Source organism: Xyrauchen texanus, chromosome 6 (assembly GCF_025860055.1).
Source record: "Xyrauchen texanus isolate HMW12.3.18 chromosome 6, RBS_HiC_50CHRs, whole genome shotgun sequence".
Lineage (NCBI taxonomy): Eukaryota > Metazoa > Chordata > Actinopteri > Cypriniformes > Catostomidae > Xyrauchen > Xyrauchen texanus.
In genome coordinates this window covers 30044450-30059096 of record NC_068281.1, presented here as the reverse complement: position 1 = coordinate 30059096, position 14647 = coordinate 30044450, and the positions used below count along the sequence as shown (strand labels likewise).

The 14647-nt window shown below is 39.0% G+C and overlaps 2 protein-coding genes across 6 annotated transcripts in view; both read right to left on the bottom strand.

The window, feature by feature from the left end:
* The window catches only part of LOC127645018 (retinal-specific phospholipid-transporting ATPase ABCA4-like), a 61193-nt gene extending 50418 nt beyond the window's left edge, over nt 1-10775 (bottom strand). The window contains exons 1-7 of the mRNA XM_052128510.1: nt 10655-10775; nt 9489-9595; nt 9002-9095; nt 7828-7969; nt 6537-6676; nt 2720-2847; nt 1271-1468 (exon numbers count right to left, since the gene is read on the bottom strand). Coding sequence (XP_051984470.1) covers nt 1271-1468; nt 2720-2847; nt 6537-6676; nt 7828-7969; nt 9002-9095; nt 9489-9554 — 768 coding nt within the window. The 5' untranslated portion in view covers nt 9555-9595; nt 10655-10775. The remainder of the gene's footprint in view (nt 1-1270; nt 1469-2719; nt 2848-6536; nt 6677-7827; nt 7970-9001; nt 9096-9488; nt 9596-10654) is intronic.
* Nucleotides 10776-11310: 535 nt separating this feature from the next.
* LOC127645347 (rho GTPase-activating protein 29-like) overlaps nt 11311-14647 on the bottom strand; it is a 53057-nt gene continuing 49720 nt past the window's right edge. For 4 of the 5 annotated variants that reach the window (XM_052128933.1, XM_052128935.1, XM_052128936.1 and 1 more), the window contains one exon: nt 11311-13331. In XM_052128933.1, the coding sequence (XP_051984893.1) occupies nt 12340-13331 (992 nt within the window). In that variant the 3' untranslated portion in view covers nt 11311-12339. The remainder of the gene's footprint in view (nt 13332-14647) is intronic. The other variant, XM_052128934.1, reaches the window with a different exon arrangement.

The window sequence follows — 14647 nt, the reverse complement described above, 5'->3', positions numbered from 1 at the left end:
GACAATATTAAAGTAATACAGCTTTCTGAAACAAAAAGTAGTTTCTTAAAAAATAAACATTTAATTTTCACACGGTTAATTTTTAACCCACATATGCATACAAAAGGGGTAAAGTCACATGCATTTTAGGGTTAAACAGATATATATTGAAGAGTGGACAGAAAACTTTTGAGTAAGGGATTAAAATATGTAGCAAGCCGGGGTTCATTTAAAACCTGCATCATTTAATTATAAATCTCTTTAATAATCAAGTATTCGATTTTAAAGATGCTCAGCTGGTGTAAAAATTGTCACATAAATATGACATTTTAAAGACAGTTGAAATGTAAGTATATTTGTATTGCTTGTGTATCGTATAATCTTCTTGTATGCACCCTAAGCCTTTCACTGACTTATGAGGATGTAATGTAATAGTGTTTGTAATGTCTTGGCCCAAGAAAAATAAAGAATTCCAAAGTCACATTTCTAAGCCGTTTCATCTTCATTATCATAGCCACTGATTTACAGCATGCATGGAGAGATACAAAGCTTGATTCCCCCAGTTTTAACATTAACTATCATGAGAGAAAGCAAAACTCCAGTAAGGTTCCATGGCTGTCCTAACAAACAGAGGGTGTATCCTCCTTAATCTAATTAGTAAATGAGGTCAAGTAACGTGCCCTGCTACCATCTGCTTCTGTCTGACCCAGAGTGAAGATCTAAGACTGAGAGAGAGAGAGAAAGAGAGAGAGAGCGAGAGAGAGATAGAGAGAGAGAGAGAGAGAGAGAGAGAGAGAGAAGGGCTTAGAAAGAGAAAGCTGATAAGCAGTGTTGTTTCAGCAGTGGTATTCATAGTCCTCCTAAAATCTATCAGCAGGTAAGTAGGTCTGACTCGAGATACAGGTTCCTACTTTAGTACACCACCCGCTAACACGTATGACGTGTTTTGAACACCTATTCCATAATTCCAAAGCACATGACACATTGTGTGCTGTCTGTACTGCTCCCTTACTGCATACTGTAGTGGACACTGGTCATGTTTAAGACACATTTAGCTTATATGTCTATTTCTGCTGACTCTAAATATTTCAGCTAAATATTTCAAACTTAACATAAATCACAGAAAATTATACTGTAGTATATCACGGAAAATTAAGTGCATTTTCACATAAAAACAATAAAATAATTTTCAATCAGTTTCAGGTGGGGCTAAATTACATCTCCTCTGTATGTCCTTTTTACATCAAAATAACACATGGAGCACACATAAAGAAGAAGTGCCACTACTGACCAGCCGGAAGAGTTTGAAGAAGTCTATGTTGGCATAGAGCATATCCTCAATCTTCTGCAGCCTCTCCTGAGAAAGGGCACACATGGCGTTACGGACCCCGTACAGCCCTCTGCGGCTAGGGAAGATGACAAATCGCTCCAGAAGAGCCTGACTACAGGCAATCTGCTTCAGAGTCAGATCAGGGACTCCATATGCAAACTGGAAATGCAGAGAAAGAGATCATAAGGTTTTCAAAAGAATGTTCACACATGTTTAAATTGTATTTCCTTTACTGTAATAAAAGATAATGCTAAAATTATTAAAATATATATGGTACAGGTATACCGGCCAAACATATTATTCAATAATGTACATAAAATGTAAATATATATATGTGCAATAGTTTGAGAGTAAAAAGAGAGAGAGATAGAAGGAAAGACAAAAACGTATGAGAGAAAGTTATTGAAAGAAAGAGAAAATTAGGGGGTGCAGAATAATTTACTGTATAAGAATAATTGCTGCCCATATTTAAATAGGTAATGATTCTAGTAAATAGGCGATGGTTACCTCAGCTGTTTATTTGGAAAGCACTTTGAGTGGCTTTTGCATTACTAACCACACGGATATGTTTTCAAGCTGTTGCAATTTCATTTGGGATATGTGCGGTCTTTGATGTCATGTCCTGAAGCCATTGTTTGGGAAAACGTTTTAGTGTAACAAGTGTTGTCAATAGTCTCATTCACCATGGAAAATCCCCCAATACATCCTGTATATTCCACAACACAATACACTTCCAACACAACAATTATTTTTGGCCTATTTCAGTGTATTCTGATGATTGTCAGCTCCCATCATTGAACACAACTTTCTGACTATTATCCTTCAGAAATAGCCTCAGTTTGATTACATTTTAATGCTCTTTCAGACTTGGAATTCTTCTTGTAATTCTTGGATCAACGAAATTACAAGGAGAAAATCATATCCAGACTTTTATTGGACATCACTATGAGCACAGTATGTGTTAAAGGCACAAAAACTCTGCATCACAGTATGTAATGGTGCACTTAGTGTGGTGTAGGATCAAAGAAGCCTAAATAAGAGTCTTTGATTTGTAAATCTGCTAAGACAATGGAGCTGCAATATAAATCAACCTTTGTGAGAGAAGCCAGCATGAAACAAAAGAAGGCATACGTCACTAAGACAGTGACATAAAACCTCAGGAAGGGCTCACAGAGCCAGTGAGAGCAAAGAATACCTCATGAACTTCCTAGATTTTGCAGTGTGATTGAAAACATACAGTGAGTCCTTAAAGAATTGTATGAGGTTGTTATTGTGAGGGCTCCAATAACCTACTGGTTGAAGCAGTAATAGTTTCTCATGACATAAACAGTTATTGTGGTTTTTGACAAAGCAGTAGGCTATAAAGCTAGATAAGGGAATTAGTAATAGGGAAGTATTGCTATAGCTTACTTGCTCCACTCGCACTTCTGCATTTGTGAGATCCTCTACTACAGCCTTCGAAAGTCCAGCATCCCTCAGTAGGAATGATGTCAGAACCTCATCATCTTTTAGAATGTCATCAACTTTCAGCCCTTTACCTGATGGAAGATAAAAAAAAGTGACATTTTCCATTTTTGGATGAAAAGATCAACATGAGTTCAGAAAGTGGAATAGAGAACCTTCATACTGAAAATCAGTTATGATAACTTCATTTTAAAATTTTCTTAAGAAAAAGTGGTGTTTGCTTGTGCAAAACTCAGTCACAAAGCTAGGGTGTTGTGGGTGGTTGCCAGGGCATTATTATGCTGTTGCTAATGTATACTTATTGGTTTTTTACTTGTGTAGCAGGGCGGAGGGCGGGGCCAGATGCTACACACCCGGCCCCTAATCAGGCTAATCAAGCCTCCGAGAGGGATAAGGGCTGACCAGAGACGGCAGAGCGACAGAGAGAGAGAGAGAGATTTACGGGCAGCTGCCCGACACCTGTGTGTGTGTGTGTGTGTGTGTGTGTGTGTGTGTGTGTGTGTGTGTGTGTGTGTGTGTGAGCGTGTATTTATCACTTTGTGGGGACCAAATGTCCCCATAAGGATAGTAAAACCTGAAATTTTTGACCTTGTGGGGACATTTTGTCAGTCCCCATGAGGAAAACAGCTTATAAATCATACTAAATTATGTTTTTTGAAAATGTAAAAATGCAGAAAGTTTTCTGTGAGGGTTAGGTTTAGGGGTAGGGTTAGGTTTAGGGGATAGAATATAAAGTTTGTACAGTATAAAAACCATTATGTCTATGGAAAGTCCCCATAAAACATGGAAACACAACATGTGTGTGTGTGTGTGTGTGTCTTTTTGGTTCAGTTTATTATTAAACTATTGTTTATATTGTCAAGCCGGTTCTCACCTCCTCCTTTCCCTTTTATCCCTCTACACTGGTGCCAAAGCCTGGGAAGGAGCAGGGATGCACCGTAGTAGAGTCCTCGTGACTACCATCCACCCCAACGGAGCAGCTGTGGCCATCTCCTGGGGGACAGGGGAGCCCGGCCGCCTGAGAGAGGATGAATCTGCCCGGGGAGGCACGCCTGTCATCCATTAGAGGGTGGAGGAGTGGCCGAGGACCAAGCTACGGCATATTGGAGAACCGGCGAGTAAGTGTTTTTTTTTTTTTTCTGTTTTTGATTTTTTGAGTACCCTGTGTTTTTAATTATTATTGTTGTTTCCCTCCCCCTGTCCCCTCCCAGTTTCAGGAAGGCAAGAGATGTTTTTGTTCTAGTTGTTCATTTGGTGAGATTTCTCCTGTTCATGCACATCTCTGAAATTCTTGACCCAAGAGAACTCGGCTGATGGAAGAGTGTTGATGATCTGTTAAAACTATTCATGAGTGGAGGGCCTGGGTAACTCCATGAGTATTGACACTAAGACAGTTCAGCCATGACAAATGAGTGGAGAGAGATTTTAGTTTTTAAAAGTGAAAGGGGCCATGACAAGTTTAACAATGTAAAGAAGCAGCACAGCACTAAAAGTGGTGGTCCACGGAGAGAAAAACCTGCATTATTGGCTTTACTTGTGGCTGGAACAGTACGTTAAACACCGTGACATTTCCCTAAACAAAAAAAAATTAAATGATGTTGTGCGTAGTATAAACACCGGCTTCATTCGCCTAGGGTGCTTTAGTTCGTCCAGGAGAAAAAAAGTTTGGCTTCTTTCAAAGTATGAACCAGACTTTAGTGTTTGCCAGTGGAAGGTCATTAATCACTTGACTGTAATGACTCCCTGCTGAGTTAATTGCTTCAAAAACTGAATAAGCACATCAGGCTTGCTTGAAAAAATTATTCTGTCACTAAGGCATAGTCTTGTGTTCTCGTCAAGTGGCCAATGAGCTTCTTCTTCTACTGAAGAATTGACAAGACGTCAAGCTGATCTGAACGTTTTGATCTGTGATAACACTCAGCAGCATATAATCACATAGTGATTCAGTCACCAAGCCATTTGTTTCCACCAATTGATTTTTTTCCTACACTAAAATGACTATTGAAATCAGAAAGTGATGACAGTACAGTCTGATTTTATTGAACATAATTTCTTTACTCACTGAAAGCTGCATATGCACATGCACATTTTATGGCAAGCCTTGAGGGGATAAATACAAAATCACACACTTTCACAAGGTAAGTTACTCCATAAATCACTCTTTTACAGTTGTTTATGCTAATATGGTACTACTGTCGTTATTTCAGCAAGATCCATGTGATGGATGGCAATCAGGGAGAGAGAGTTGAGGAGAGTTGTTACGTTTTTCACCCCTCCACCATTCTTAATCGGCAAGTGTGTCATACCTCCGACTGAAGAGAGTGGGATTTCAGCAAATGTGTGACACCCTCTGCTGAAAATCAAATTGTTCAGAGTGTGCTAGTGTAATGGAAACTTTAGCAAGCACCACTAACTACAAATACTCATAACACAGGTTTAGTTCAACATTAGAGCATACACGTGACTGCAATATCCTCTTCTAACAGATAGGAGGATTAAAGATTTAAAAATTTGTTTTAAAGATTTGTTTTCTTAAGTATTTAAAGCTTTTACTTGAGATGAAACTAAAGAAATGCTAATATTTCCCCAACCCCAAAAAGTTGGTGTTGTGGGCATATGTGAAATGGAAAGAATGCATTCCACAACTTCTTAAATGAAGCACTCTTTACAGTGCAGCAGTTGACTGAACAGTGTGTATAATGACTTTGACATATATTCACTGTGAGGACAACTGTGCTTACAAAGTGCTTCAATGGAATACTTAATCAGTAAATTCTTTGCTAAAAAGCTTTGTCGCTCAACAGTGTTGAAAGGTCACGACATGGGAGAAGTGTGTGGAGAGAGTTCTGAAAGATCCCAACTAACCCACTCCAGTTAAAGGTGTTCTAGGATTAACCACAGGACTGTCACTATAAATAATACAACAGAACATTAAAAAAGAATGATGCAAAAGGATGTGTTCTTGGACAAAAATCCATAGTGAAGAGTTTGGCTTAGCCACGCACATACATTTAATACATTTTAATTTCAAAACACATTCATATTGCAAATTTTACACTTCTCATTCACACATCAACGGTGTATTCCTATGCCGAAAATTTAGACTTCTGAAGACTCCTCATAACCTCACACTTTGAAAAACGATGATGTTAGGAAACTGAAATTTGTGTTTTTAAACTTACACAGATTAGTGTGGATGTAGTCTAAGGTCTGGGGTTTGGGGCTTCAATAAAAAAAAAAATGTTTTTGTAAGTTTTCATTTTCCTTTTAGAGGAAGTCAATGGTTAGGGTCAGGTTCGGGAAAGGGTTAGTTAGGAAAATGTTTGATAAGGCTGTTGTTCCAGGACAAACAAAATGCAGTGGGGTCCAAATGTCCAAAAGAGACCACCTGAAATGAAATTCTGGGGTTCAAAATCCAGCCTAAGCCTTAAAATAAAATGTTTGGATTTTACACAATTTAAAACAAAGGACCAATACTAAGTAACTTGAAGAAATTAAATGTTTAAGATTCTGCATATTATCTAGGCCATTCTCACAAGTGGACTCCATTTGGACCCCACTGTATGTTGATCTAGGAACATGTCCTGTTTGGCAACATCACGGTCAGCTGACATTTTCCTAAAAGACTTCAACAACCAGCAAAAATTCAGCCCAGACACCTCGATTTGTATTCACTCGGATCCATTCAAAAAGGTCCATCCATCCACTCTGAGATCAGGATTTATGGGTCAGAGCACAGAGAATGTACCCCTGCCCTACATACCTGACACCAATTGAGGATTGGTGCGTAGAGTCTCCATGAAGTTGCTCATGATTGAGGCTTCGCGCCATAGACGTCCAAGCTGACGGAACTCAGGGTCATTGAACAGGAGTTCCTGAGAGTCCGCATAGAACCGTGCTAGTCTAGGAAAGTAGATAGAGAGGGGCACTTGACTTAAAAATCTACTACATAGGAGAGCTACGATAGACTGGGTTGCTGGAACTTGGAATTATATTAAGATCTAAGACTACATTTCATGGCCAAAAGTATGTGGACACCCAAACACCACACCCAAATGTGCTTGTTAAACATTTAATTTCAAACCCATGGCTATTAAAGGTCCTCCCTTTTCTGCTAAACAAGGTTCCACTCTTCTGGAAAGGTTTTCTACTTGATGTTGGAGCATGGTTGCAGTGATTTACTCCAGTTTAGACACAAGAGCATCAGTGAGGTCAGGCACTTATGTTGGGCAATGGGGCCTGGTTAACAGTTGGTGTTCAAATTCATCCCAAATGCATTAATTGGCATTCAAGTCTTGGCCTTGTGTACACCAGTCAAGTTCTTCCACACCAGAGTCAGTAAACAATATCTTTATGGGTCTCACTTTTTGTACAAGGTCATTGCCATGCTGAAACAGTAAAGGGCCCTATTCAGGGGCGAAAATTTCATCAAAATGTTGGGGGGGACAATAAACATAACAATTCTCAAGAGCAATTTTTGAAGGGGACACCAAGCTTTTTTTTGTTGTTGCCCCGTTTGCATTTGTATTATTTTATTTCTTAAACAATGATTTTAAGAATATATCATTATATTATTTACAATACACAAATTTTAATGATATTTTAGGGGGGGGACAACCCTCAGATGGGGGGGGGGGGTCCTGACCACCCCCCGCGATTTCCGCCTATGGCCCTATTCTATTAAAGTTTGTTGTCTACTTAAAAAGGGGGATTGCATGGTTGTTTGCTTAATTTATGCAACTGCTTGTAATAGGTGTAACTGAAATACCCAAACTGGTTAATTAGAAGGAGTCCACATACTGCTGGACATAAAGGCCATATCTTGACATAAAACTTTTATCTAATGACTCAAGACTAAAAATGTACTATCATAATTCTTAGTTATTGAGCTGTTGAAACTCTTGCTAAATAAAAAAAATCCCAAAACCTCCCAAATTAGATATGTCGTAGTTGTATTACAGGATGCCTACATACTAAAAATGTGCAAGATAGGGAAAAACACAGTATGAAAAACTTCCAGAATGAGTTTGAATCTGGAGGACTGGTTGACTCACATTGAGTTGTTGTAGTTCGATACGACTCCAGGTGACTCTCCTCTAGTTTGGTAGCGAAAACATGGGTTATGAGCATTGCAGAAAATCCCTTGGATCCAAGGCAGGATTCCTGTAGAGGGCATAGCCTTGCTGGGAAAATGACCTGCATTTGCAGATGTAGAGATGATGAGTAAGTCCTCAGGCACCACAAACAGATGTTCATTGAGACTTTTTAAATCAATCGCTTCGCTCAATAAAAGTGGAAATGTTAAGTTTGAGGAACACTGTGAACATTTTGAATCTCAGTTAAAAGTGCTCTACACGTTTTAGGTTAGCATTTTGCTAACTTTCACCAGATGCTCCAACAATCCACAGTCAGCAAACCTAATATCAGCAAACTGCAAAATAATTTTCAGTCAGAGAGAATTACTGATTTTTCTTGCAGATAAGTTTTCAGATTTTCTTTTTCTTTTTTTCTGTTTACAGAATCCACAACATTTAAGATTGGACTATAACGCTAATGTACTGTAATATCAGTGAGCAATTCCAAAAGTTATACATTTTAATCTAACACATTTAATCTAAGAACCTCTAAAACTAAAGATCATATAGGCCTACATTGCACAGCATGCAGAACAGTGGAATTTGGTAGTATTACACAATCAAGAATAAATACTGGATTGATATTCAGTAGGCCTTCAACAGCATGACAGCAAGTGTGTTATTGCTATGAAGAAGTTAACTAATCTTCTTTTTTTTCTCCTTTTTCTCCAAATTTTGAATGCTTAATTCACAATGCGCTCTAAGTCCTCGAATTTTAGTTGCCTTCGCGTCTGAGACTGTCAGTCCGCACATCTTATCACGTGGCTTGTTGAGCGCGTTACTGCAGAGACATAGTGCGTGTGGAGGCTTCACGCTATTCCCCGCAGCATCCACACACAACTCACCATGCGCCCCACCGAGAGCGTGAACCACATGATGGCAACCACAAGGAGGTTAGCCCATGTGACTCTACCCTCCCTAGCAACCGGGCTAATTCAAACTCATGACTCCAGGGGTGGTAGTCAGCGTCTTTACTCGCTGAGCTGCCTAGGCCCCGAAGTTAATTCATCTTAACTACAATGACCTTATACCCTGAGCCTAGTGCCTGACATGACATTTCTGTCAGGTAGTGTTGAATAATACATATTCTTACATTCATGTTGGCGATACAGAGGATTGGCTCTCCGTAGCCACACCAGTCCAATGAATAAAACCACAGGCCACAGAATCTCAACCAGGAAGCGAATCTATGAGCACATAACAATAAAAGGGCATATTCAGGAACAAAGAACAAGGTAAATCTGAGTGTATGATCTTGGCTCTATCTCATCGAAGGCTTATTTGTTCAGACGTTATAAATACCAGATAATAAATTACAGAAGAACTTTTCTGCAGCAAGGAAAATACTCTGAGATTTCAAAAGTTGCTACACCCATTTTTCAGCTTCAGAGTATGGTTTTGTCTGCCACATCACACATAACTGTCTAAACCTGCCTAAAATCTTGCACTTGGAACCAGATTTCTGAGGTTAGAATCACATGATATAAACAGTGCACTCAAAATATAAGCTGTGTTGAAGCTTTGGAAACTAAAACCATGATGATGGCTGTTTTGTATCCCTATGAACAAGCTAATTGTACCTTTTGTCTCTTTCGGAGTGTCCAATTCTTCCACAGCAGCAGACGGATCTGGCTGCCTGAGTTCATTGCTTGACCTGCCTTGTAGGGGTCACCAAGGTGCAACAAACCTGACAACACATCACATAATGGATACTCACATATAGGGAAGCCCCAAGCTAAAAGCTACTATTGTTTATCTCTTAAAATTGGGTTATAAACCTTTAAATTATAATGGACCACTGAACTATCTCAAGTCTGGCACAGCAACACCTACTATGTCAAGACAAAACCAGCACAACTCAGAGGTCCAAGCAAAAGCTGTTATTATGTGTCTGTTAGACATCTAATTTTCCACAGTTATCTTTTGACATAAACACTAATTATAGCTCTTTGAATTTAGGTTCAGGTCCGGCTCTTACAGAGCCTCTTATGACAGATGAACTTGTATGAACAGAATGGATTAAATACTGCAGTGATTTTGATCTTGAAACAAGATGTTTTACCAATGGAATTAAAAATAAACGTGTTAATTAAGTTATTAATTAAGTTAATATATTAATGATGTATTAAATGGAAGGTGTTGCCGATCTGCTCTTGAAGCATATTGTAACAATGTACGGTTTGGGTAGAATACAAGTTAAGCTCAATCAACAACATTTGTGGCAATGTGACTTGTACCTCGTTATATATATATATATATATATATATATATATATATATATATATATATATATATATATATATATATATATATTACATTACAGTATTATTATATGTTACAGTAAGGCAATTAATTACAGTGGAAGTGAATGGAGCCAGTCCACAAACATTAAAATACAAATAGTTTCTAAAAGTATAGCCACAATACATTAATATTATACATGTTTACATGATTTTAGTGTGATACAATCGCTTACTAACCTTATATGTGTAAAGTTATATCCAATATTAGGCCTACAACTTTTTTTGCAACGGCGATAAACCACGATTTTTAAATTGTGTTATAAACGAAGGACTAGTCCGTTTTATTACTGTGGTAATCAACATTGTGCCATAAATTCTGTTGAATGAGGTTAACTTGTACTGCACTCGGAAGTACCCTTTGAATCTGAGACCATTTGTTCATAAGCAAACCAATTAACACTTGACACAATCAAGACTTAAATAGAACACTATTGGTGGCTTACCTCAGTGTAGAAAAAGTTCGATTCCCTCAACATTTGCATTGAAAATTAAATAATTACACCCCATTGTGTTTGCTGAAACGCAACAGCCAAACTTGCTGCTCCTGACAGACGCAAAAGATAGCACTAATCTGTTTGTCTTAATCTGCAGGGTTATCAGCCACATAGCCATCAGCAAAGCAGAGCCCTCCATTGTATAATGACCACTGCTACGTCGGTTTGGTATTGAAAAGACATTGAGACCAACGTTGATGGTTTGTGTTACATTATGTTTGCATTTACATTTGGAGTGTCAGTCTAAAACTGTATATATGTTAATTCTGTTTCTATGTCTGTTATAGGATGAGTCAGAGTTGAGTAGCTCAGTGCTGCAGTTAAGATGACACAACTGACTAATTAGGGATAAGGGGAGACAGTCTGCAAAAGACAGTATCAGCCAAACAGGTACACAAGCAGGGAGTGAGAATAGGTTCTGTAACTTGAAATAAACATTACATAAACATTAGCCTCTGCTAGTATTGAACACCCTATCTGATGAGCTCATAATGAATTGTATTCAAATTCAACAACTAGCCAATGAATCCACTTTTAGATGTTTAAGGACAAAATAAAATGGTTATAGAAAAAAAATTATAATTAAAGACTGACAAAACATTACATTATTTTTTTAAGTATTTAATATGCAAAAACATTGCATGTCTTCAAGGTTTGTATATAGTCAGATATTTATGGCAGCGGGTTATGTGTACTGTATAAAATGTAAACAAATGCATATAATTCAGAAATAAAACAGAAACAGATGCACTTACTCTGCCTAAAAACATGCATTAGCAGCACCGTGTTTCCAAGAGATTTACTACAGCATAAACAAATAAAATAGCTGGCAGTAACTGCGTGTTATCAACATGCGGTGGCATAGCTTTAAAAGTAGAGTATGTAAAAAATTCAGGTCACATCTATCAATTAGGCTTAGCAAGTGCATCACAATGAGCATGTTGGCATGAAAGTACAGACAATACTAAATGAATTCCAGGATATTTAACACGTAACATCTTTTTTCATAACACATTCATATATTTAATTATTTACTTATACAAGCAGTATCCCTTGGAACCTCTGGATGGTAATTTTATCATAGTAAAGGGGATAATATGCTGACTGGCATAAAAGTACAGATAAAATACCCCAAAAAATAACCCAAAAGAGTGCTCACTTTTGAATAAGTAAATGTCACAAATGTTTTGGACCTTTGCTGCATTTTCTGGCTCAAACAGAAGCTTAACAGTACATTAACAGACAACAGCTCTTCATATACAGAATTTCCGAGACGTTTCATGTGTCGTCTCATCTCAAATATTTTTTCCCTTTCTCAAAGGGATATAAAAACATTTCATATATACAGTATGGCACAAGAAAAACACTTTACATACAAATACATACATTTGAAAATAAGGCATTGACAGGTCTATTAGACTTAAAGGGGTAATTCAACAAAGTATGAAAATTCTGTCATTTTTTATATTTACTCACCCTCGTGAACTAGTCTCTTTAAATCATGCTATTAAAATGATCAAATAATCATATGACCACAGTCTGTGGATTATCTAGTCACTTGCCGATTGTAATACATGAGGAGGATATTGTACCAAGCATGGCAAAAGCTGAACACTGTCCTAGAGGATACATGTTTAAACAAAGTGGGCCTCTCTGTACTCCAGTTCATGCATACGGCGACTTCGTCTTGGGTACAGTGGTTTGACCTCTGTGGGGCTGAGCTCCTCAGCACTGGAGCTCAGAGACTGAGGGGGCGAGATTGTGACAGGACTGAGTGAATCACACTCCGACTGTCTCTCCTCCACTCCTCCTGTCTGCACTAATACAGTGCCTGCTGACAGTGTAGTTGTAACAGTCGGTTTGGCTACCATTGTAGCTGTAGTCATTGTAGGTGTGCTGGGGGGCGTGTCCACTGTTCTGGAGACTGTCGCAATGGTTGCCATGGCCACTGTTGGAACTATGGTAATGGCTGTTGTATAAACAGTTCCGGTGGTAGTGGTTGGTGCCACTGAAACAAATGACCTGATCTGGCTTCCTGAAGGAGGTTTAAAGAAAATTCCAGGAGGGGGTTTTAACATCCGTGGTGCTCTGAAGGTTATCGGTGCTGTGCTTGGCTGACCAGTACCATCTTTCTTAGTGGCTCTGTCAGGACTGCAGGTATAAGGGCTGCTGTGGGGTGTTATATAGATGCTGCCTGTTCCTGGAACAGTCTCAGAAGATTTAGCTTTATCCGTTACACCAGAGGGCGGAAGGTTGGCCACTATCATTGCCGTTCTGGGCGTCACATTGTAATGCCTGTACTGTTTGTCCCAGGTCCTCCTCAGCGTCTGAGTGTCAATGAATGGGTTCCTGTAGTAGTTGGTGAGTCGTGGTGTTGAAGGCTTCTCTGGTTCTGTGGTCTCCTGAATGGCAGCGGGGGGGCAGTCGGGCTCTGCTGTGTTGCGGCTGTTACTCTCTTTAAGCAGTCGGTCCACAGGCATACTCATGGGTCGAGACACCTGTTTGGAGCGCTGGGGACGCAGCTGCACCATTCGGCTGCTGGCACTGGGCCGGCTGAACACAGATGTGGATTTCTGTATCTCTGCAGGAGCTGAACCAACCCCGTTCATGTCTGATCCATCACCTGCTAGGGAAAAATGATCAAAGTTCAGTGATCAAAAGTCTTTGAGGTGCAATCTGATTAGCCAATTGGCTCGCTTACATGTGACACGTTAAGCCAATTGGCTTGCATGGAGTAAGCTGAATGTTCCTTTGACATGTAATCAGGTAGCCAATCAACTTCATCTCTCTATTAGTGTAACATTAAAAAAGCATTTAGTTTTGTAGACAAGTGGTTTCACTGCAGCACCATGCTTTTATTCAGAGTTTTTTCTCTGAAAATGCTATTTGCTGGGGCTTTTCTTCTATAAACTTGCACGGTAAGGTCTGCTTTAGGTCATGAAACATTGAAGCATGTCTTTAACAAGGTAAGCCTTAGCCTAATCTAGACATTGCTATGTTAGGTCATTAGATAAAATAAATTCACCCACAGCTAGTCTAAGTCAAATGTTAAATAAGCTATGGGCCTTCTGGTTCAAGTACACATTATGATTCAGGTCACTAGCCGTTTAAGGCATTCGGCCAAGCAGGACGAGGCACACATAGACCCTCCAAATGTAGCATTACGCCATTTGCCATAGGCACACCTAGCTAGCATACCCTTGGTGCACATGGCTTCTACTTGGTTGGGGGGTTGTGTTTTGTATTTGTGTAATGAGTTTTGTGCAGTTACCCTGTTTTAAAGGGGGCTTGTATATAATGTCTATGTGTGCAGCAGCATGTCGCAATGCTAACTCAGTAAGTATGTGTATTTTCCAGCAGAAGCAAGTGGAGGTCTACTGATATATAGGTGTTTTTTTTCCCGATTAATCGGCACCTATAAAAAATTTCCGGAAGTATCGGTTATCTGCAAAAATCCACACCAATTGTTTTTCCCCGTTTGGTGCTGGAGTAGCTGGGAAGAGTTCGCTGTTGTTATACAGTATGAGAGCGGCCTCTAGAGGTGAAATAAAAACTCTCACTTCACTGATGCGTTGTGGTGTTTGTTTTGACATGTGAGACTACACTCTGCATGGAGCAGTAATGGATTTAAAACATCAACAACGAAGAGGTATGTATACAGTACACTTTGTCATATAATTCTAAAGTAATTAATTTGTTGACTATAAGATGCATTCGTAGAGAACATCAGTATGTTTGCCGACAAGGCTGAGACGATGCTAACATTTAAGCTAACCTCAAGCGGTTACAACAATGTAACAAAAATACATGCAAGTCCTACCCAAAATGTTTAAATGTCATGATTGTTACCATCAATTACCATCTATTTGCATTAGTTTATATCCAGCTGGTCAAATGTATGCATTTGTTAGCCAGCTAAGTTGCATATTTAAAGCTAGTGAC